Here is a 24,635-nt window from a genome sequence, read left to right as displayed (position 1 = left end):
CCACTTCAGGGCTGTCACCTCCTCTCCTCTGCCAGGATGAGCGGCCTACAGGTAGGGCGCAGGCCTCCCAAGGCCTGCACCTCACATCCCACTAACCACCTGATTGGCTCCTCCCAGAACCTGCGGGAAGGAGTGGATCTCTGTCCTCCTGGAATCCAGAGCCCACAGAGGTCCCACAGATTTCAGGGACATGACATGCCTCCAAACTTTGTGCTACATCGCACAGGTGCGTGACTCTGCATTTCGGGAAGGGAACATCTTCACCTTTTGTTGACCGTCAGAAGAGCCCATCTTTGTTTCCCTTCTCGCTTTATTTTCTTAAACAGCTCTTTACAGGCTCTGAAATCGTTTCCTTTTCCTTGTGGGTCTCCACAGCTAGAAAGCAGCTTGGAAGGACGTTGTTTACGCTTCTATCCCCAGACCCTAAAACCAAGCTTTCCTCACCAAGACTTGCAAATGAATCAGCGAATGAGGTCCTTTGATTGTACCTCCTGCCCTGCAAGGGCTGGGCCACGGGCAGGCAGTCTGCGGGTTCCGCTCCAGCACTGAGTAGGGACAGCTGCTGCTGGAGCAAGAGTTGACTGGGGGAAGGCCTCAGAGGGCCAGACTGGATCCACCTGACAGGAGCAGAACAGAGGGCCTCACAGAATAGCCCTTTTATTCCATCATTTCCCAGAGGGCAGAGCTGGGGGCCTCTGCTCTATTTCCCTCCCTCCTTCACTTCTTTTTCCTTTTCTTTAAGATCAGGTTCTCACTATATTGCCCCAGGCTGGTCTTGAATGCATGGGCTCAAGGCCCAAGAGATCCTGCTGCCTTGGCTTCTTGAGTCCATCTTGGACTACAGTTAAACACCACCACACAAGGCTCACTGCTTTATTTTCTCCTGCTATGTAACAGACCGTCCCAAATCATGGTTGCTTGAGGTAATTTTACCACAGCTCATCACCATTTTGTGCTCAGGGATTCCTCCAGCCTCCGCTCAGCTGGGTGAGCCCTCTGCCTCCTGAGACCGTGACTTCAGTCTCTCGGTGGCATCCAGCTGGTTGCTGGGCTGATCTACGGTGTGGTGGGATGGCTGCACGGCTGGCCTGGCATCTTTTCCTAGAGCACAGCTCCCAGACACTGGTCCTGCCCTCAGAAGCCACATGGCACCACTTCCTCCGCATCCCCTGACTTCTGGCACACGAAGGAGCCAGCCAAACTCCAGAGAGAGGACCGGCACAGGGCCACAGTGTGGGGGTGTCTTCGGAGACTCCCAGCTGGGCTCAGGAGGGGACCCGAAGCCTATGACGCTGGGTAGGGCTGGGAAAAGGCCAAAGGCCTCATCCTTCAGCCTCTTTCCCTAGAACAAGCAGCAAAGGACCACAGCCACCCCTACCAATGGAACTTTTAGGGAACCCATGGTCTTCAGTACTCTGTCCAAGGCGAATGCCCGACTGCATTCCTGCATGGCCAGGTGCATCTGGGACAGCGCTCCCTTCCAGATCACAGCCCCTGCAAAGAGAAGGGCAACCTAGGAGGGCTCTGCCTCCCAGGTTCCCCTTCCAAACTCAACCCCTCAGCCACCAATTCCAACTGCTGAGGAAACGAGCCTGCATTCAGCACTCAGGCTGGTTGTCCTGGGAGCTCAGGGTGGTAGTTTGGGACAAGCAAAGCCTCTCCTGAAGGCTCCTGGGTGCCCAGCCATCCAAGGATCTCAGGCACAAGCCAGGCAGGAGGCTGGGGGGGTGGGGATAGGAACACTGAGAAGGTGGGGGAACACAGGCCACAGACCTTACTCTTAGACAAAGGGAGGAATGAGGTCTTCCTCAGGAAGTTGCCATGCCCCCAGGGACATCAGGAGCCCACAGTTTGGCACTGCATGGAGAGCTGTCACGTGTCAGGCTTTTCTCCTCAGCAGAACCCTAAAGTGAGGGCGGAAGGCCAGGGTTTGAGTCCTGCTGGGTGGTCCTGGAAGTTACTGAATCTCCCCGATCTTCTTGGGAAATGGGATGTCGCTGCACCCCAGTGGGAAGAATCAAAGCCACGGTGTGGGGGGTGCTTGGCACATGAGCCCCTGCGCCACAGCCGTAGGTATGGCATCCCAGTGACTGCTGCCTGCGTCCCCTCCTTTGCCACTTCCTGGGCCCAGATGAACTCTGAATTCACAGTGACCTACAGTGACATCACATCTACACATTAAAACTGTTCAGTGACCACATTATAAAAGGTAAAAAGACACGAGCTTTGAGAATATGCATTTCATGTTTATAGAGTTGGTATGTCATTATTTTAATGTGATCAATATAAAACTTATATTACAATTTTTACATGAAGTTTTCAAAATAAGTGTATTTTCATGCTTACAGCAGGTGTGAGTTTGGTGTAACCATGATTCAGTCTTGTGGGAACGCTATGGACAGCTCACATTAAGAAGGCGGCACACAGGCCCTGCTGTAGTGACAGGTAAGAGGCCCAGATATGGCAGAAGGGACAGGTGTGGTGGTGCACACCTGTAATCCCAGCACTCTGGGAGGCTGAGGCAGGAAGACTGCAAGTATGAGCCAACGTGGGCAATTTAGCAATCTAGTGAGACCCTATCCCAAAACAAATATAAAATTTCAAAAGGCCCAGGGATGTAGTTCAGTGAAAGACCCTGGGTTCAACCCCTGTACCACACACACACACACCCACATAGATACAAAGAACTCCCATCCCCAGGGGTACCAACAATCTTCTTCAATCCCCTCCCATCCCCATGACTGAAGAGAAAAAGGCAGATTACCAAGAAAATAAATGGTTTATTTTTCTCTACATTCACAGCAGATCAGTACTACACAACCACACAGAACTGTGGACCTGAGGGTAACAGAGGTGTGTGGTTACCTGGAGGTTACCCACAGGGAACCAGTCCCAGCCTACCAGGGCTGGCAGGGGATGGAATCACAGACCCCAGAGTTCAGGGCTGGGCGTGTGAACATGGATCTAAAAGATGGCAACTAAAGCTTGAGGAAAATGTCCAGAAAGAGACGGAGACAGAAGGAAACAGGATGGTGTGCACTGCCCGCTGCTGTCCTCAAAGTAAGAAAGACCCAAGGTGCACAGAACAACAGGACTCTTGGCAAACAAAACAAAGCCTAAATCACCCTTGGCTAGAGATCCTTAAAACAAAGGGTCTAAGACTTTTCAGCACAAGTTTCTGAGGTCAGTCCTCCTCCACGGACTGGGACTGGGCTTCGGGACAGCATGGTTCTCTGGAGGCTGAGGACGTGTCGTGCGCTTAAAGGGCAGCTGAAAAGACAGGCGTGTGCTGACATTTGGGCAGATGCTACTTTCTACAAGTGGAAAAGAACCCATCTCTATGCTTACAGAGTTTTGTGGGAGCAAAAGAATAAGGCTTTCCTACTTGACCACTGGTCTATAGAAAGTCTGGCGTCCCAGGTAAAGAGCAAAAGCAAGTTGCAGGCTACTTTGTGTCAAGGTCACTGAACATCTTTACGTGTTAGGTAAAGAGAGCAGAGAGCAGGCTAAGGCAAAGCAGTGTGTGGTGGCGTGAGGTGTGAGGAGCCAGCCCGGTGAAATCCTGCACTTCCTGTTTCTGCAGAAACTAGCACAGCACGTCCAGAGAGTCTCAAGGAAGACGTGATGCTGGCCATCCCGGAATCCCCCACAAAGTTCTCCCCGGAGCCGTGACAAGCAACTGCATCTCCGCAGCATGCTGCTCGGTCAGGGCGGGGGCAGGCTCGGTGCCCGTCCTCACGTTGTTTCCGACGCGCCAACAGAAGCTCGAGGCCACAGCACAGTGTCATCCAGCCATGAGTCTCCTTCCTTGACCACCGTCATCAGCAGCCCTTGCGCTCTGAGAAAACCAGCAAGGCCTCTCCGAGCCCACCCAGCAGGAGGCTGTGAACAGCAGCAGGAGGTCAGCAGCCACATCCAAGAGGGCAGGGGGCATCGCCCTCCCCTTCTGCCACGGTCCCTCCCGCTGACCAGCCCAGACCACCCCACCCCGTTTGCAAGTAGAGCCAGGAACTGCCCCACCACCCTGGGGCAGACCTCAGGTACAAGGCAGGTGGTGAGGGGGCTGGGAGGCCGCCTTCAATGCTGCCACGGGGAAGAAGGTGGGGTGGCCACTCATCCTGACCTGATGCTCTCTGGAGCGACCACAGGCTGGGGCCGGGGAGGCTTCCAAGGGCCTTGGGTGCTTTTAGAGGATTTATGAATATGAAATTATGCAGGTATCTGTAATCTTCGAAGTGGTGAGGACGCCTGAATCTTTCTGTTTCACTTAGACTGACAGAACATTTAAAGGTAAACATACAGATGGGGAATCATGAGTTTCCCACAGCACGGGAAGAAATATGGTCAGTGATTTCCACATGAAAAAGTAGTGTGAGGACAGGGAGGAGTGAGGAGGGGAAGAGCTGAATATTTTAACATGCCTAAAATGCAAGACATCCAAAGGTCTCTCCATTTTCTATTTTAAACTTCGAAATGTCTGATTCCCCTGTCATTTTTCTTCTAGGGTAAAAAGCTATTTCCAAGGGCACAACTGCACTTTCTGCCAGTCCCTTTTCTTCCTTGCCTCTCTGTCTGTCCTCCTGGTATATCCTGCCCTCTTATGTACTCAGTGAGACACGGCACCCACCCATTCAGACACGGAACCTTGATCTTTCTAACACAGTCTGGGTGCTGAACAGCTGAAACATACAGGCTGCTCACATTCCATTCCCAGTGAAAAGTGCCACCTACCTAGATGACTTTGACATATAGGTAACTTATACCACTTTTACTTTTAGTAGAAAAATGAACTGGCTATCTGTGAGACAAAACCAATAAACAGGCAGGCCTGAGTGAAGTTCTGGCTCAGGCATTTACTTACTGTAACCTTACGGATATGATTTAGCCTTAGTTTGCCCATCTGGAATGTGGAAGCCGATCACATCTAACAGTGTCTGTGATGCTGAGAAACAATACATCCGAGGTAGTCCACCTGTGCTGGGCCTATGTGGCAAAATACCCAACACCCACAACTTAAGGGAAAAGAGATTTATTTTGGCTTATAGTTTCAGTGGGTTCGGTCCATGGTTAGACAGCACCAAGGCAGAAATCACATAGTAGTAGAAGGGCCTAGAGGAGAAACCACACGGTAGAAGGGCCTGCTTGTGTTATGGTATGGAGAAAGCAGAGAAAGGGGAGAAGCCAGGGATAAGAATCACACTTCTAGGTCACACTGCTAGCGACCTACCTCCAACCTGGCCCCACATCCTAAGAGCACGTTCAGTTACTGAATCCACTGACGAGTACAGCGCCCCTATAATCCAATCACCTTCCAAACACATGAGACTTTGGGTGGACATTTGAGATCTAAACCGTAATGTTGCCTATGATGGCTGATCCGTAAAATATGATTATTTTCTAACCAACTACACTTCTAGAGCCGCTACCCTTCAGTGGACGTCCTAGCAGCTGGCTGCCTGACTTCTACCTTTAGACGTCCAGTGAGAGGCCTGTCCCATTGTGCAAGCCTGTGACACTGAGGAGTGGCTCTCTCATCAGACAAGTGTGTTCCGTGGGTTGGCCTTGGGGGCTGATCGACATGGCTCCTCCTCCCGGTGCCCTAACATTTGGGAGTCAAGCCCTGCCTTCTGGGGCACGAGAGTACAAATAAGCCTACTCCTTCCTCGCGCTGGAGACTGGGGACATGCTGGTCAAGGAGCTGGTCACGGAGGGAGGGCAGGTGCTGCCTGTACCTTGCTGAAATAGAGACAGTGTGTGGGGCAGATGAGTATCTTAAAGCTCCAAGCAGGAATGTTCCTTCCCTGTTCCTGTGAGAATCATACCATAATTAAGAATAGATGGATCAATTCTATTGAACTCACAACAATGTGGCTGGAATTAGTGTCTGTTAGGAAACAAATGCATTTCTGAGGACTTTCCTAACCTATTGTCATCATTTATAGGCCGGATTCTGGGAGAAACTATGGTCCAAGATCCAAAAAGCCACATTTTGAAAGATAACTCGTGTGTGAAGTTGGGGGCCTGCTTGTCCCTTGTCTACGTCCGTGCCCGAAGCTGGGGCTCCGTCACCTCCATCCTCTGGAGAGAAGAGGAAACGAAAGGGGAAGCCATTCTTCGGCCCAAGCGGCTCTCCTCTGAGGGCCTGGCTTTTCCCTTGAAGTGATCTGCTGCTCCCCCAGTACCCGGGAAAGAATGCAGGTGCCACCTGTAGGTTCCAGGCAGGTGCAGGGTCACTGCCACCCGAGGCGAGGGCTGCACAGGCTCTGGATTGGAGGCTTTCACTTCTCTAAATGTGACTGAACTCAGCCATTTTATACACTTCCTGCTAATAATCCTTAATCACCAGGGAGTGGACCCAGCAGGCGGCTGGCCCTGGGCCGCTTGTCCTCCCACAGTCCAAGGACAATGCTGAGTATAATGACCTCACTTTTCACCTCTTTGGTGCAGTTACTTCAGAAAACACCCGAGGAGCTTAGTGAATGCTAAAATGAAAACAAGCCTGGTTCACTGACTGTGAAGAAGGCCTGGGAGGTGAGCTTTGATGTTGTTTTCCAAACAGCAGGAGAAGCTGACACAGGGTCCAAGCATCTTAATAGCATTACTACTATTTAAGTCAGAGCTTGACTGAACTGTTTGCAAATGTGTTCATCCCCGTCATTCCTGAAAGGAACACACTTCCTGTAGCCATGACATAATCATCAGATTGCAGAGCACATGCGGCCAACACAAACTGCGCTTCCCTAGGGTGCTCTCAGTGCCTCTCAGTCCTTCTCTGTCTGTGGGTGACCAATTTTGTTTATTACTGTGGTCATTTAATTCCTAGGAAACCCGGTAGGATGGAGACTGTGCCCTTCTGCTGGCTGCAGGAATCCACCTAATGCTGTACCCAATAACTGCTGAACCAATGAATGGGTTGTTGAGCTCGGACCCCCATCTCTCATCCATATTTCAAGCAACACCAAAATGTAACTGCCTGACGTCCAGTCCCCACAGGACGTTGCTGAGTGCCAACTCATCATCTGATAAATGATGATAAAACTGGAGAGGTCGTGAGCGATGGGTATCGAGAAGGTCATAATTAGATGGCATTTAAAGAGATTTCAAGTTTTGACTTCAAATGGGAAACTGATCAGTTTCAGACACTGTGATCCTAAGGGTATTTTGGAGTGAGGAAGAAGTTTTCTTTGCTACTAAATTCATTCGCTATGCACAGGCGTGGACAGGCTCCATGAAGTCCCCTAAAAGCAAAGGGATCTAAACTCAAAGATGATGTTAAAGCATTTTCTAAAGACCTCGGTGTGGTTTTGTTGTTGTTGTTGTTTTGGTTTCTGGTCCTGGGGATCAAACTCAGGACCTTGCACTTGCAAGGTAGGCGCAGTGCCACTGAGCTAAATCGCTGGCCTGCCTTGGTGTGGTTTTATCAGGACCAACTTGAATGATTCTCACAGTTGGAATTTTCTGTGATCACTGGCAGGGTCAGCAAAAAAGAAGTCTCTCACTGAGTCCTTGGAGCACAGAACTTTCAGTTAGTCCTTCCCTGGCTTGTTCCTAGGCCATTCCAAAGAGAAAGAAGGGTGGCTCCCTGCTCTATAAAAGGGGGTTGGGAGAGGAGGCCCTGCAACAAATTCTACCAGAAGAGATACGGATCATGGGCCAGAACCTCTTTTTGTAAGTGTTGAACCTGCTTTGCCAAGATTTCAAAATAGAGGGAATGAATATCAATATACACTGTCAACCTGTTAATTAAAAAGTTCATAATTAAATACAAATCTGGGTACTGAAATTACTAAGCTTGAAATGGTTTTTATAATTAAAAACAAGATAATTGGCTGGACAAGAGCAGCTGCTTTTAATCAAAGACTTTAACAACTGACCCCCATTGGGCCCTTGGCTGATGGCTGTCTCGAGGACAGTATCAGGAGGCTGCTTACTCAGCTGCTCTTGGTGCCAGATGCCATGCAAAGATGCACAAACGCTTGCTCAGGATAAACCTGCATGTGGACCTGGCACTTGGTGCCACCAGCGCTTGAAGAGCCAAGCCCAGAGTGGGTGGCAGGGACAGTAAGGACAGGACCCCTGAGCTGATCCAAATCTGCAATCAGGAGATAAGCAGATTCTGAAGCATCTCGCTCAAGTTCCCAATGGCCTTTTACTCCCTGGCATCCATGAGCCTTGAGATCGTGATTCCTGACAGAGGTGACAGCGTCTAGAGACATTTTCCACTATCCCTGAGGGGGTGCCACACTAGCAGGTAACAGCTGGGGTTCGAGGCGCAGGACAGCACCCCCACGATGAAGAATTTCCTGGTCCCAGACAATGATGGTTAGAAAGTGAGGAACCCTACTTTAGATGCCTACTCTGTGCAGCAAAGCTGCTGCCCACCCAAAAGAAGCACAACAGCTGTACACGCGCCCGGAATTAGGGGCTGCCCTTACCTCTGTGGCCTCAGAGTCCAGCACAGCACGGAATGAACCGACACAGGGGCGAGGATGCGGCTGGCCACGTGGTGGGTGGCCGGGGTGCTGTCACTGTGCTGACTTCAGCACCTGCCTGCCAGGTGCAAGGGCAGCCCAAGGTTAACTCCCAGCTGTTCCCCATTTCCCAAAGAATCTGGGCATCTGGACTTGTGTGTGGAAATCACCTGATTTCTAAATGGTGATAACTAATTCAAAATTTGGAAAGTGAAACGCAGGGAACAGTAACTGTACAGGCAAATACAGTAGGTCTGAAAAAAAACACAGGTCTTCAGCGGCTGCCCTTTGTGACTTTGGGGACAAAGACCAGCCCACTTACGACTCAGGAGAGGTGCCCGGCCTCACTGGAACACACTCAACCTGCAGACAAAGCGCCTGCACTGTGAGACAGAGATCTGAATTCCAGTCTGACACTCCCCCTGCTGCGGCTGGAAAATTCTTTGAGGCTGAAAATACACCATCCTTAACCTCAAGAGTTCTAAAAAAATCAGGAAATTCCAAAGCCAAGGTTCCTTTTGCAATAATCACACATGCTGCTTCCTCGATTTGGGGACACAGAGCCTCTCTTTCCATCTTCTCCGGGACAGACCTCAGTCCACAGGAAACAGTAGGTCAAAAAAAACACAGGTCTTCAGCGGCTGCCCTTTGTGACTTTGGGGACAAAGACCAGCCCACTTACGACTCAGGAGAGGTGCCCGGCCTCACTGGAACACACTCAACCTGCAGACAAAGCGCCTGCACTGTGAGACAGAGATCTGAATTCCAGTCTGACACTCCCCCTGCTGCGGCTGGAAAATTCTTTGAGGCTGAAAATACACCATCCTTAACCTCAAGAGTTCTAAAAAAATCAGGAAATTCCAAAGCCAAGGTTCCTTTTGCAATAATCACACATGCTGCTTCCTCGATTTGGGGACACAGAGCCTCTCTTTCCATCTTCTCCGGGACAGACCTCAGTCCACAGGACGTGACACAGCCTCTTAAAGACTGCTGCTCGCGAAGGTTCCAACCTAGCATTTTTCCTCACCTCTGGAGAGCGGTCTCACTCTTGTTTCTCACACTTGGTTTAACATCTGGATTTCTCTGGTTCATTTTGAAACTCTACAAAATACGGCCAAGGAAAGTTTACAAGGGATGAACAAAATATATAGTTAAATGTTTAATTTTTTAAAAAAATTATTACAATAAAAGGCATATTGCCTTGAATCCCCTTCAGAATACTTCTGCTCACTTTGAACACACTTAAGCCATCGTTCCTACCACTTTCTAAGTAGTCCTGAAAGTCCTCTTTCATGAGTGTCCCTGTAAGACGTGATTAAAAAATACAGTGCTTGCTGCTGCCAAGCGCCATCAACAGAAAGACGGGCTCGGAAAACATGGCAGGGCACCCTCGTCCGCCTTCCTCCCTGGGTGTGGCGCCGTGTGGCTTCTGGCTCTCCCGCAAAGTCTAAATGAGCACGAAAGGTGAACATTTTGAGTTCTTTCAGGCAGTCATGACAGGACAACTATGCTCACAAAAAAGGATTCCCAGGACTGAGAAAGTGGCAAGAATCTGAGGTGATGGGGAAATTTTTGAGGGGGATTCATGGCAATGTGTCTTCCACAATAATAATTTTTAAAAATTTAAACATGCACTATTTTCCCATCACGTCTCATATGTGTAAGAAAGAAAAATGCTGTCAGGAATTTACACTACCAGGGGAGGAGGGGATGAAGGAAGGGCAGGGACAAGGGGGAAAAATGAGATCCAAGACCTGTCATGTAAAGGTACAAGATCCTAATGATGGATGTAACTGTACTGTATACCTAAAATCTACCAATAAACTCAATGAGGAAAAAAAAAAGAATTTACACTACCACTATAACGGTTAAGGGTACAGAAAATGTGCAGAATCATCTCAACCAGGAAGTAAATGTTTCTTTACGTAGCAGGCAGGTCTTGGAAGTGGTCTGTCTGTCCAGTTTGCGCCACTCCTCCTGAGGACAGGAGGGAGCATGGGGTCAGCTCGCTGGTCCCCAGCCGCAGCTTGAATCGCGAGACCCTCCCTCTGCTCTGGCCCTGTTTTCTCTGGGTGAGGGGTCGAGTCCCCTTCGCCCTCTTGGCCTAGCTAAGTCTCCTCCTCTGTGTAAGGCCCCATGCGGAGCCAGGGTCGCGGCCTCCTTCGGACACTCCTGCATGCTCTCTCCTCACACCCACAGGGCATTCCCACAGCTGTCATTCCGTGCACCCCACGAACTGCCCTTTTCACTTCCCTTTCCCTGAACACTGCCCTGTGCTTCTTAGGTGGCAGCCACTCAATAAGCATTTATAACTCATTGATGGAATCATAGCTGTGGTATAAAAGTCTAAGACGAAAAGACGTTTTTCCCAAAAGTGTTCCCCTGGATGCCTTCATTCACCAGCTCAGCCCTGAACAAGCATTAGAAGGCTCTTGCTCTGTGGAGTGTGCCTGCTGCTTGCTGTCGAATCACTGGATGCTCTTCATAGACGATACGGCTGTGGTTTGCATACGTGTCCTCCAAAGGCCTGCTTGTCAAATGCTTGCTCACCCATCTGTGTTGTAATGGGAGGTGGTAGGATCTTTAATAAATAGATCTTACAGCCAGTACACTCAGGAGGCAGAGGCAGAAGAATCACTTCAAGTTTGAGGTCAGCCTGAACTACACAGCCAGACCTTGTCTCAAAAACAAAAACAAAAATAAAGAAATGGAGCCTAGTGAAAAGAAGCTGGGTCACAGGCAGAACTATGGGGCCCAACTCCCCTACCTCCTGGCCACCATGAGGTAATGAGCATCTGCTCCACTGCCTGCTTCTGGCCATGAGGTGCTGCCTGATCACAGGATCAGAAGCAACAAGGCCAAGTTAAAATAAACCCGTCCTTCTCCCATGGTGAACATATCCAGTTATTTGTTACAGTGATTCAAAGCAGACTAACACAACCACTCTTCTGGGAAGAGGAACGTTGAGGCCAATTTCTCTAACGCCTTCCACACAAGTGACCTTGTGTCCTGTCTACACTCCTTGTCCTTGGTCTTTCTCGTATCCATGTTGTTGGGAGGTTATGGGGCTTTGGATACATAAAGCCTGGATTCCAATCCTGATCCCGTCACCTGACAGCTGTAAGAAGCTGGGTAATGCCTCTGAACCTCGCATCATCTTTGACATGGGGATGACTTGGAGGGTTGTCGTGAGGTAATGTAAACATAAAAAGGTGTAGGGTTGTTTCCTAATTTTTCTTTTCCTTCCATTCTTCTTCTTGGGGCAGGAAATGTCCCCGTAGCAACTCCTGAGAGTTTAGGAATCCCTTTCTCTGAGAGCCATCCAGCCTGCCCTTAGGCAGGGCGGTGGGCATCTGCAGATACCACAGAGACAGCGATTTCAGACTTCCACCTAAGATCAGTTCCTAGCATGTATCAGGCATGTGGTAAATATCTGTTTATTGAGCCAGCTTCTTCCAGCCCAAGGCCACACAGGTGCAAGTTCACCTCCCAGACTTCCCCATCTGTATCGCACAGGGCCAGGCCCTGCCCCTCATACTTACCCATAGGAATCTCCTATTGGTGTTGTAAAATAACACTGTGGTTTCCATGGCTATGGCCACTCCCAGGGGGGTTGTCTGCAGGAAGTCCTGGGAGATGGAGGCTGCCACAGCCATGGCACTGCCGCTGCTGGTCCCCACCAGCAACCACTGAAGTCCTGATCAAACAGGTGACAAGCCACGGGTACAACTGGTGGGGGCAGGGAGGGATCAGCTATTCCTCTGATCCCAGGCATGGAAAAAACACTTTTCTTCTAGAACCATGCTGTGCTTGAGCAAAGCTAGGCAATCACATGCTTTTTTTCTTTGCACATGCTGGTGGAGAAATGTACAAGCAATTCTAAAGCTTGTGTGCCCTTTAATATTAACAGTGCTTTTGTGTGGGGCAAAAATGTGTCAGTGAAGATATCAGAACCAGAATGGAAACAGGCGTCATCTAAAGTGGCTCTCAGCTTTTCTCTTTTCTGTTTTCATACAAGGGATAAGAAATCGGGAAACAGCAATGATAACATAAGTTATTCTGATTCGGTCCAGGCAGGCAGCTCACAGTCATAGGGAAGGAAAGCTGCCATTCGGCCGGCAGCCTGGTGGCCAGGTGAAGACTTATCAAGGATCAAACTGCTCATGTGTGACAATTTTATTCTAGGCAGCTAAGTTAGACAGAAATTAATATACAGTCAAGAGAGGGGCTGAGGTAGTCAGCAAAAAAAATAAAGACATCAAAATTGTAGCTGGAGGCGCATCTGAAGATCAGGCCTTGAGGTAAAGACATAATGACCAGACCTATACACCTCCCTCAGGGCTAAGCAGTAACCTGGAATTACACTATAATTGGCACCGCCTGGTCCAGTAAGTCCAGATAGGCATCAGTCACCCAGATGGGTGACCAGAGGATCCGGACCCATCCCTTCCCCAAAACACCTTTGCTCTTTCCATGTACCCTTGCTACGTGACTCATTTCCCTACTGGATCAGTATCAGCTAAGTGGCTGTACTTGTAATCCTACTGGCTGATTATAGTTTGACTCACGTGGCACTCACCTTGTGAGTTTGCTCTATAAAACATTCCTGGAGAAGTTCCCTTAGCAGCAACCCACTTCTGGGACCTCTCCTTCCTGTCTCTCAGGAGCTACTCCTGTTCCCCAACAAACATTTCTTGCTCTTAACCTCTACTGTCCTCTGGAATTCATTCTTCCACTTCAGGGGACACGAACTTGGCCTAATGGACATCTGACTGGTTGGGAGTTACATTTTTCCCTGTATCAGTTTCATCTCACTTGGCCAGCACTGCTTGACCATAGGCACCTTATCATGGCTGGGCCCTCAATTCTGTTCCCTCCTTCCAGAGCTCCCCTGAAATACAAATCTGACCGACACCGCACCGCGCTCACCATTAATAAACCTGGACCGCTTCCAGCAAGAGGCAATGGAAGGAAGGAAGAAAGACTTGTATATCTTACTTAATGTATCCCCCCACACACACTTATTTCAATTTTATAGTTTTAATTAATATGTTTGCAGTATATAGTGATGACATTGCTTGTGTGGGGTTGGTACATGTATATAACACAGCCCAATTCCTTTTTCATCTCCTTCTGTCCTCTCTCCCCCTTCCCTCCATCTCTTGGTCCCCTTCCCTTTTGCAAAAAAAAAAAAATCTATCTCCTTATTTCCTACTACCTATCTTTTATTTTGCTCTTCATTTATACTTTGGGTTTCTCGTGTAAGAGAAACCATGCAACAGTTAAGCTCCTGCATCTGATTTATCTCACTTAACATTATGGCCTCGAGGCGCATCCGTTTCCCTACAGATGACTCGTTTATCCTTCTTTATGGCAGAGTAGTGCTGTATTGTGAATAAATGCTACAGTTTCTTTATCCCTCTGTTGATGGACATACAGACTGCTTCCAAGATTTAGCAGTTATGAACTGTGCTACTATAAACATGGTTGTGCATATATTACTGCAAAATGGTTTAAGTCTCTTGAGAAGAGGCCTAGAAGGGATCTACCTGGGTCAAATTTCTAGTTTTAACTCTTTGAGGAATTTCCATACTGATTTCCACAGTGTTTGCACCAATTTATATTCCCACCAATAATGGAGAAGGGTTCTTTTTTCCTCACAGCCTCTCCAGTATTTGTTATTTGATTTTTTTTTTTTTTTTTTTTTTGGTACTGGGGATCCAACTTGGGACCTTGTGCTTGCAAGGCTGCCACAGAGCTAAATCACTGGCCCTTATTTGATTTCTTGGTGATGGCCATTCTTTCTGAAGTAAGACTGAATCTCAGTGTTTTAATTTGCATTTCTCTGATGAGCAGCAATGTTGAACATTTCTTCATGTATTTATTGGGCATTTGTACTTTTTCTTCTGAGAAGTGTCTGATCATTTTAGCTGCCCATTTTTTGACTGGGTCTTTTATTTCAGAAGGTCTAACATTTTTGAGTTGTTTATATATTCTAGATAGTCCTATCTGAGGAATAGCTGGCATAATACTTGATGTATTTCTGTGTTGTTCCAAATGTCTTACAAATAGCACATGACTCTTATCATTTGAAAATACCTAAGTATGTCTGTACCAAATTAAAGCTGGCCATTGACAAGAGCATTTGATCTCCCCATCATTTCCTCCCTCACCCTTACCTCCTGCACAGGTCATGGTCAAAACCACTGGTTTGAGCTGGGCGTGGTGGCACATGCCTGTAATCCCAGCACTTGGGAAGCTGAGGCAGGAGGATCCTTGTGAGTTCAAACCAGCCTGGGCTACATAGTGAGTTCCAGGTCAGTCTCAACTACGTAGTGAGACCCTGTCTCAACACCCCCCCAAAAAAACTGGTTTGCATATTAGTAATGTGGAATAAAGTTTTCCTCTTCTTCAGCTCTGCAGTGGAAAGTCTTGTGTGAAGTGCTATGGTTTAGATGTAAAACGTCCCCCCAAAGTCTCATGTGTTTGGGAGGTGATTGGATCTTTGGAGACGCTGTACTCATCAGTGGGTCCACCCATGGACAGGTTCACAGGTGAATGTACTGTTAGGAGGTGAAGCATGATCTAGAAGGTTGTGTTCTTGTCCCCTGCTCCTTCCTTCTCTCTCTGCTTCCTGGCTGCCAGGAGGTGAACAGTTTTCTTCTCCATGATGTTTCTGCCTTGGAGCCAGGTGACCATGGACTGAGTCCCCTGAACTGTGAGCCCGATTAAACCTCTCTTCCTTTAAGCTGTGAGTATTGATTATTGTGTCTCAGCAATGAGAAAGCTGACTGATACAGCGGTGAAGGCACATGATTGCTTCATTAGTATGTTCACAAGGCCTCATGGTGAAGGACAAGCCTGGTGTGGGCTGGTCACAGCTGGGTACTGCTGCTACAGTAAAGCCTTCTCAAGCAGCATTCACACATCCTGTGTCACTAATCGACCAAACTCTTTATGAATCACGGGCTCTCAGGACTGTGGTCAGGGTATGTGGCCTTTGTTAGGAGGTCACCATCCCAACTACCACGTGTACTTCCTCAGGTATCCCGAGACAGCATGTCTCAATGACTGTGTCCTGTGTGCCCTGTGCAGCTGTCCCCCCACCTCTGCCTCTGCCATCTTGCTAAAGTGCCACCTGCTCCAGTCACCCTCACTGACACCCTTCACCAGACCTGTCTGCACACCCCCCAGTGTCCCCTCATGCTGGCCTCTGGGTGGCAGGCAGACCCTACCAAGTAGAAAAAGAACCAGCAAGGGGATGGTGGTCAGGGCTGTCTGAAGGAAAATCAACTCAGAGGCAAAAAAATGACGTTAGACCTTGCATGGGGTGTGGTCACAGAGGCCCTTCAGAGGCTGCCTGGACTTGGAGGATGACAAGTCATGGCCCATAGGAAACCAGCACGGAAGGTGGGCCTGGCAGAGGTGGGAACACGATGCCATGGTCAAGGCACAGCAAGGCTGGCCTGGCCTCCAGGGCAGATTTGGCTGACAGCCCAGTGCTCTCCACTCAGCCCTGTCTCCATGAGCCCCCGATCCCTCCTCAGCATGTGGCCAACCCACTGGATTTGGAATCTTTGAGGGGTCGTGGGACAACCAACCCCTCTGGACGCTAAGGGACAGTGGCTTGTGTGGGTGAGTGGCTGGGAGGTGTGCAGGACATGGGGTACAGGACGTACAGAATGTTCCAGTGGTGAAAATCTGTCAGGTTGTATGTGGTGTGTAAGATCACAGAAGTGATCTATGCACTCCTCTGAACATAAATTTACATGTCATCAAGAGTTGTAAAAAAAAAAAAAAGAATCACTAATATGTGATTTACATCAGAATGGACTCACACACAACCAACACACCCTTTCTTCAACATTTGTGCAAAAAAATACCCCAGTGACACCCAAGCAACCAATCTGCATCTCCTTGCTCCGCACAAGACTCACCATCCCAAGGTTGTGCTGGTCAAGACCACGTCAAAGAGCAGCACTGACAGCCCGGCTGTGAGGACCTGCAGAAATGATTTCAGCAGAAGGCTCTGGTCACTCTTGTCATTTCTCCCAAGCTTAGGCTGCACCATTTCACACCCCAACACCTTCCCTCTTGGTGCCCACCCCATACTCCCTCATCCCCTGCATTAGTGTGGCTCTGAGCCAAGCTGTGGTGTGGAAAATGCTAAGGAGGTGGGGATGCAATTTCCAAACTCTTCAAAACCAAAAGAGGAGGCAGCAGCCCATGTCTCTTTCCTGGAAGGGCGCATTCACGACTCACATTTCCACTTGACTCACACGGAGGTCACCACACCTCAGGATACACAGCATCAAGCTGCCTCGTTCACAGCACTATCTCCTACCTCTCGCGACGTTCCCGTTTTCCTGACCCATGACACTTACTCTAAGAAGCCAGGTATTTCCTGAGAAAGACAGCAGCTAATTCATTAACTATTTGAAATAGCTGAAGTAAGAGGAGAAAAATGTTACCCCTGTGTCTCTCAGAGCCAGGGATTCCAGAAAAGTCTTAGAAATGGGGCAGTCACGGTACCCAGACACCAGAGGTGCCTCTACACAGTTGGCATGGAGAGTGTGTGGGAAGCAGAGGCCCAACTCCGCCTGCACTTGGGACATCTGCTCAAGACAAGCCATTTCTTGTTTCCAGAATTCTGCATTCTGCAGATCAAAACAGCTTCTGTGAGAAAGGTCACCGTGGTGGGTTAACTAATGGTCAACTTGGAGCGCCCAGCTGAACTCATTCAGTGTGGTTCTGGGAATGGAAGACACCCACCTGAGGACTGCCGCCAATGGAATAAAAAAAGGAGAACTGCAGGGGAAGATCATTCACTGTTGATGTTCCTGGAGAAACTTGCCACAGCTGGTTTTCGTGATGCGAACTTGGCTGTTCTCATCGGTGGAGGAGCTTGGGTCCTGGCTGTCACCAGGGATGGTTGCTGCTTTCCTCAGGGGAGCTCTGGTCTTCGCCTTTACAGTTGCTTCTTGGTTCCGATGCAGATCTCTCAGCCTAGTGGCACAGATCCTTCACCTCACCAGGTGCAGGCTTTCTGGCTTCCACCACTGGCCTTTGGACCTTTCTGGTGCAGATCTTTTTTGGGGGGGTACCAAGGATCGAACTTGGGTTCTTGAGCTTGTAAGGCAGGCTTCAGAACTACTGAGTTAAATCCTGGCCCCGGTGGACTTGCATGAGACATTGCTGTGGGCTCCAGGCCTCTGGCCAGACTCATGAGGACACTGCCGTGGGATCCAGGCCCTCAGCATTATTCGAATCTCTAGCACATGGACAGATCTCTTGTACTCCTCTGCATTTTACTTTTTGGGTGGATATTATAAAATAACCCTATAAATCATGTGTCCTATAGTAAATCTATTCCCTCACAAGGCCTGACTACAACAGTCCCCTGAGAGACTTGCTTTGGGAAGCAGGCTGAGTTGGATGGGGGGGCGGGGGGCGTTCAACAGTGGGTCCTTACAAATGTCAACTACCCTCCCCTCCAGGGCACTGTGTATGCTCTGCTCTGGGCCTCTTCTGTCTCCAGCTGGGAAGATGGCAGGAGGGCATGGCCAGGAGAGGAGTAGGTCAGACAGGTCTGTCCTCACCCACTCACTGGCTTTCAGTTCCCACCTCAAGAGGAAGTCTCTGCAGCTCTGAACCCAGCACCTTCCATACATAAACCAGGTGAGATGTGGGACCTTCGTAGCTAACCCACTCACCGCAGCCTACTCATGGAGGTTGGCCATGGTGGTGCTTGGTGTAGTGGAACGCTTCACGTTTATAGAAGACCTAACGTGCTGTTCCTAGTTTCTTATCATTATCTTCATCTCCTTTGCTAGGGTCCCCATCCCCTGCCCCTGCTGCCTTGGAGGATTTTTTTTTTTTTTTGAGACAGGGTCTCACTTCATAGCTCAGGCTAGCCTCAAATTCATGTCAATCCTCCTGCCTCAGCTTCCTGAGTGCTGGGATTATAGGCCTGTGCCACCACACTGGCATCCATCTGCCCCCTGTGTTGACTCTTTGGGGCCTTCTTTGCCTGATGTCTCTCCTGACTCTGACTTCCAGCCCGGCCTGTGAGAAGGCTTCTCCCTGATCCCTGCGTGAAGCTCACGGGCTGGCACTTGCGCCTCTGCACCTCCACAAGTTTCCTCAGCTTAGAGAAAACTAGCCTGCTGCGAGGCAGACAGCTGGCCTGCTTCTTCCTATTAACAGCACCTTTTGCCAAGAAAAACATATCTCACAATTTTGAAACCAGCCCTTACTTGAAAATAAGGAGACCTTAGCAGCCACGCTGGTGCCTTCACCATCCGCTGCTTCCTGGAAATGTTTGTGGAGCCTCCCTTTTTCAAACTTTTTCACATTTGTCCTTATTAGTACGAGTGTGTAGTACGTGATGATTGCATGCCACATGGGGAATTGGTGCCCGTATGTAACACATCTCAATTCCTTCTGTGCCCCACCAAAACTCTTCAAAACTCCCTCTCTGCACGAGCAAGCTGGCTGCTAGCTAAGGCAGTCACTGAAATATCACACACAAGTGAGTGCCTTGCTGTAGCCAATGCAGTGTTACGCAGTGTGCTCTCGGCCTCACAGAGCCCAGGGCTCAACAGGGATTGGGGTGCCCAGGCCTCTCCTGTCGCTCACCCTTGCAGGCAGCTCCCCTCTGCAGGGGTCTCACGGAGTCATCACTTTCTCCTACCTCACAGAAACTTCCCAGAAAGGATGAGCAGCAGGTGGCGAAGCCTTGCAGAGGGGTGGCTGCCGGGCAGCCGGCCAGCCTGGCCTTCCGGCCACGTGAGTTGTTCCCACACATCCACTCTGCTACATGTGAGGGTCATGCTCACGTCCATAAAACTATGCTTTTTTTCTTTTTCAAGTATTGAGAATAGAACCCAGAGTCTTCTCACTGAGCTACATCCCCAGTGTGTTTTTTCTTTGAGAGAGGGTCTCACTAAGTTGCTAAATTGCTCAGGGTAGGTTTGAATTTGCAATCCTCCTGCCTCAGCCTCATGGAGTGACAGACTTTGTACACCCAGCGCCACCCCTCACTTCACTGAGGAGGAACCAGAAGCCAGGGGTGGCTGAGTGTTCCAAATCTGGGTGCACTACGTCCCACACATGGCCACCTGGGGCAGAACCCATGAAGTGGAAGGCAGGCTGTGACTCAAGAGGTGGTGAGTGACTTGCTCCAGGCGCCTGCTGGTCTGTGGTAGTGAGAAGTAGAACCAGGACCTTGACTTCTTGCTCTACCTTGTCTCATAGCCAGAAACCCAAGAGAGGGATCACATAAGCTCCATACAGCTTAGATAAAAAGATCTCACTAAAGCCAGATAGGGAGAGCATGTGTGTAATCCCAGCACTCAGAAGGCTGAGGCAGGAGGATTCCTAGAGTTTCAGGCCAGCCTAGGCTACACAGTGAGTTCAAGACCAGCCTTGGCTGTATAGCGAGACTCTGTCTCAAAAAACCAAAATATAAAACAAATCCAAAAGTCCAATGAAAGCAGAGACTCAAACAGGCATCTGAACAGGTCACTGTGTTCACAGCACAGTTGAAAGAATCCACAGGAGAATGTGGTGTGTATGCAGTGGGACACTCTCCAGCCTTCAAAAGGAAGTAAGTTCTTGCAGTGCCACAGCATGGGTGGACCCTGAAGACTTTATGCTACATGCAATAAGCCAGACTCAGAAAGACACAACTGTCTGAGTCCACTCCCGTCAGTTACCATGTCATCCAACTCAGAGACAGACAGTAGATTACAGGACCAGGGGAGTAGGGACAGGGAGACGATGTTTGATGACTAGAGAGTTTCGGTTTGGGAAGCAGAAACATCAGTGGGGATGGATGGTAGGGATGGCTGCACGCCAGTGTGAAGGTACTTAATGTCTTTGGGCTGTCCACTTAAAAATGGCTAAGATGGTGACTCGTGTTTATGGGGGTGGCAGAGAGCAAATGAATCCATTTCTTTCTTCTGAATTCCTAATTCTTACCCCTTTGGCTACCTTCGAGGCTGGGGTGGCTCCTCAGGAATGACTCCTCCTCAGGAACTGCTCTAGTTTCAGCAAGGTTTTTCCCTCCAAATCCATGCAAGAGTTTAACCCCCAAGTCCCACATTAATGGTACTGAGAAAGTGGAACGATAATCCAACTCTGTTATTTAACTGCGAGCCTTTACAAGATGATTAGGGTAAAGGACACCAGGGTGGAGACCCTAGGGTTTGTCCTGGTGCCTTTAAGAAGAGAGGGCGGGAGACCACACATAAACACACACATCCTGTCTCTGCCATGTGGTACCAGTGCCACCCTGGAATGCTGCACGTAAGAAGGCCAATGCCAGAACTGAGCTAAGGCTACTGCCTGGCCCTTCAACCTCCAAAACTTCAAAACTGAAACCTGAGCAGGCCTCTGTGTGCTGTGTTACAGTAACAACAGGTGGACGGATACAGGGATACAGGAACCTGACCCACGGCTTGACCTGCTCTCCCCAGACCACCTATGTGATATCACCTATGTGATAGACCCGCCGACTGCCTGCATTTATGAATCACTGATCAGTTCCGAATCTGTCCCCCGGCTCCAGATGTGAATCCCGGGCTCAGAGACTCAGAAGCCATCTACAGGCTGGGAGGGAACGGAACCCGCTTCCTGTCCCCAGGAGAACACAGACAAGCTCGGGGTCAGACAGGCACTGGCTTCCTTTTCACTTTGTCAGAGCCGGCTCTGAACAGGTTCTTTGTGTGCTTGAAAGCTCACAATCTGCTCTGAAACGTGTGTAGGAACTTAGCACTGAGCACAGAACATGATCTCTTCTTGTTAAGCACAAAACAGGTATTTAAAAACAAAAGGGTCAAAAAGGACTCTCACAGACTCACAGGCTTCAGAGGAACGCGCCGGTGAGTGATGAGAAACGCAACTGTGATGCCCGCTCCCTGCAGACGAGGTCACCAGAGGCCGCAGACACAGGGCAGTCCCTGTCCCGGTAACACGCAGGCATGGACTCCACCTGCACTTCTACCTCCCTGCTTGCCCCAGAAGAGACTCACGGCCACAGAGTGATCATCTGCCACACACTTGCCGCGGGGACGCACTGACTGTGGCGTCTGTTTGAAGCAGGGCTTTCTGAGAGTCTTAGTCCCTTTTCTACCACAGCCTGGGTGATTAATGTCAGCTGCGGAGACTGGGAAGGCCGAGGGCATGGTGCCAGCACATGGAGAGGGCCTTCCTGCTACGAACCAGGCAAGCGCAAGACAGAGGGGATCTGGGCTGAACCATCCTTTTTCTTACGAACCCTGTGCGGTGATAACTGACCCAGTCCCGGGATGATAGCACTCATTCATCCACGAGAGCAGAGCCTTGGGATCTAATCACCCATTATATGTCACAGGGCTTAGTGCTGTCATGATAGCAGTTAAATGTCAAAATGCATCCGGGGGACATTCGAATCGTAACACTGAATGATCGCCTGATGGGAATCCTTGGGCACACACAGGGCCCTTGGGTGTGAGCACTGAGCGTGGAACTGGGGAAAGGGGCCTCTCCCTCCCATCCTCTCTCACTGCACCCTAACTCCCAAGGTGACCCAGCTCTGGCCAATCTTTGGCTTAATGACCACTGAACACTGAATTTCTGGCCCTGGGTCCCCTTTCTATTTTTGGACCTATAATTAACACCTAGGGACCCAACACACACCAGGCACTCCCACACCCTGCCAGCTGCACCTCCAAAGCCATCTCCACACTTATGGCCTTGCTGGCCAAGTCTCCAGTGTCAGCCATCTCCCACACTTCACAGAAAGGAGAGCAAGGGGCTGCAAGCTCCATGATTTGGGGTGCAATGCTACATGATCCATCACTAGTCACATTTTCACATTGCACCAAGCAATCCTCCCAGCTGAGCAACAGAGAATGGGCCTCCCATTCCGTGGTGATGGGAGAAAACCAAGCTTCCAAGATCTCCAAGCTGTGTATCCAGTCCCAGGGCTGAGGACCCTGTTACAGTGGGTTACCCTGGGTGGCCATGAAGGGCTCCAACCCCTTCAATGCTTCCAACCAGCTTTCATACAACAACACAAAGACACAACAGCCTCTTTTCTTTTGATTTTTTGGTATCAGAGATTGAACTCAGGCCCTTGCATTTGCCAGACAGGCAGTAAAACCAATGAGCCAAACACCCCTCCCTCCCCACCCAACAACAGCCTCTTAAATAAATTAAATTTTGTTCTCCAAAAATGTCAATAAAAGTTACAACTTTTATAAAAAGCATTTAAGTCCAGTGTAGTGGTGGTGGTGCACACCTGTAAGCCCAGCAGGGAGGGGTGTGGGGGCTAAGGCGGGAGGATCACTGATCTCTGCAAGTTCGAGGTCAGCCTTGACTACACAGCAAGACCCCGTCTCAGAAAGGGGGGAAGGGCCTTTTAAAATGGCAAAAATCTGCCCCTCCAAAAGACTTCACATAACTCTTGGCTCTTACCATTCAACAGACATAAGAAATAGCCATTACTACCAATTGTTCCTGCTTCTCAAAAGCATTTTTTTTTTGGGTACCGAGGATTGAACTCAAGTCCTTGCGCTTGTGAGGCAGGCACCCGAACCACTGAGCTAAATCCCCTGCAGATATTTCCCAAAGAAGCAAGAGTCTCATCACTCGAGGAACACGCTTGGACCTGCATAACAAACACCAGCACTTGGGCCAGGGATTTAGCTCAGTGGTTCTGCCTCCTGCCTGGAAAGCACAAAGTCCCGAGTTTGATCCCCGGTACCAAAAACAAAACAAACACCAGCACCTGACCCAGGCCCAGTGGTGCCAACAACAGCAGAACTCGATACGATGTGCCTCTGCAGAGCTTGGAACTTCCTGGCTTTGTCAACCTGTGTCACAAACTGCTATTTAAACAGATTTTGGTATTTCAAGCAGATCAGGTTTGTTTCTTCAAACATTTATTTTGACCCTAAGACAAATTTTCTGTTTAAGGAAAATAAGGGGGAAGGGTTGTTAGTGGGAACTGACCAGACAGAAAGGTATCTGAAGGAGAATTGGAGACTTGGGATTGTTGTTTAGCTGTTTTTTAAATGCATGTGGTTCTTTAAACAAAAGGGCTGCACTTAAGCCCGTTCACTGCCTGTGTCTGCAGCTTCCACTGACAGCCAAGCACCTCCCTCTTAGACTGGCCATGGCTTTTCACAGCATCATCTTGCCTTCACCCAGCAAGTCCTCCCGGCCAGGAGTCATTTTACAGGCTTGCCACACAATTCCTGCTCCCTGCTCGGAAGTCCCTTTCCAGAAAACTAGTCCTGAACCTGCCCTGTTCCTGCCCATGCACCTGACTGACTACACCAGACCTTCTCGGGGTCCACATCTTGACTCCACTGAAATGTGAGGTCTCCCAGGTCAGGGCCTATCCTACTCGGCTCTCCACATTCAGGGGCCTGCAGCAGAGACTTTCGTGAGACGAGTGCCCAGCCGAGGTTGTACAGCTGCCCCAGATCATCAGAGCTGGAAAAACACCCCTAAGGTCACAGTACCCCTTGCCTAAAACTCTCTTCCTGTCTGAAGGACAACGAGCCAGAGTTGAGAGCCGCTGCGACATTCTCTCTGCCCCTCACCATTAACCGATGGGTCTCTACTTTCTCCAGCTGCTGTGTGACTGCACTGCCACGTCTCCAGGGACAGCGTCCACAGCTCTCTCACCGGCCACAGACTCATATGTGAATGTTACTAACCTCACGCCTCACCTTCCTTTCTGGGTGACAGAGGAAATCTAATACGAAATTTACAACCTGAGAGTAAGCTATTTTTCTTCTAGGACCCAAGGAACTCTTTCGAGTCCACCCAGTAGAAACCAGGTCTAAGGACACTATTTGACATTTTAAAAATATTCAATTAACTCTTATTATCCACCCTGTGATTTATCACCAGGATCGGTGTAATTATTAGTGAGCAACAACTCACACTAACCTCCAGACATGGCTATTAATGGTACTTGGCATTGCCTCATTAAAATATATGAAACATAGGAGCAGGGATTTAGCTCAGTGGTTCTGCCGCCTGCTTTGGAAGCACAAGGTCCTGAGTTCAATCCCCAGTACCCCCCCACACAAAAAAATCTATGAACCATTCATTTCAGCAGGTATCAGAAAAACAACACGTATTTTAAGCTCAATGGGACTGAGAACA

At 49.4% G+C, this 24,635-nt stretch overlaps 1 protein-coding gene across 2 annotated transcripts in view; it reads right to left on the bottom strand.

The window, feature by feature from the left end:
- Window positions 1–3,400: 3,400 nt before the first annotated feature.
- The window catches only part of Tmem241 (transmembrane protein 241), a 105,302-nt gene continuing 84,067 nt past the window's right edge, over window positions 3,401–24,635 (bottom strand). The window contains exons 15-16 of one of the 2 annotated variants that reach the window (XM_010638720.2): window positions 16,409–16,473; window positions 3,738–3,882 (exon numbers count right to left, since the gene is read on the bottom strand). In XM_010638720.2, coding sequence (XP_010637022.1) covers window positions 3,822–3,882; window positions 16,409–16,473 — 126 coding nt within the window. In that variant the 3' untranslated portion in view covers window positions 3,738–3,821. Of the gene's footprint in view, window positions 3,883–16,408; window positions 16,474–24,635 lie in introns of both variants that reach the window. The other variant, XM_010638719.2, reaches the window with a different exon arrangement.

The sequence above is a fragment of the Fukomys damarensis genome, unplaced genomic scaffold (genome assembly GCF_012274545.1).
Source record: "Fukomys damarensis isolate Sample0158 unplaced genomic scaffold, DMR_v1.0_HiC HiC_scaffold_30, whole genome shotgun sequence".
Lineage (NCBI taxonomy): Eukaryota > Metazoa > Chordata > Mammalia > Rodentia > Bathyergidae > Fukomys > Fukomys damarensis.
This window is presented reverse-complemented; position numbering and strand designations above follow the sequence as displayed.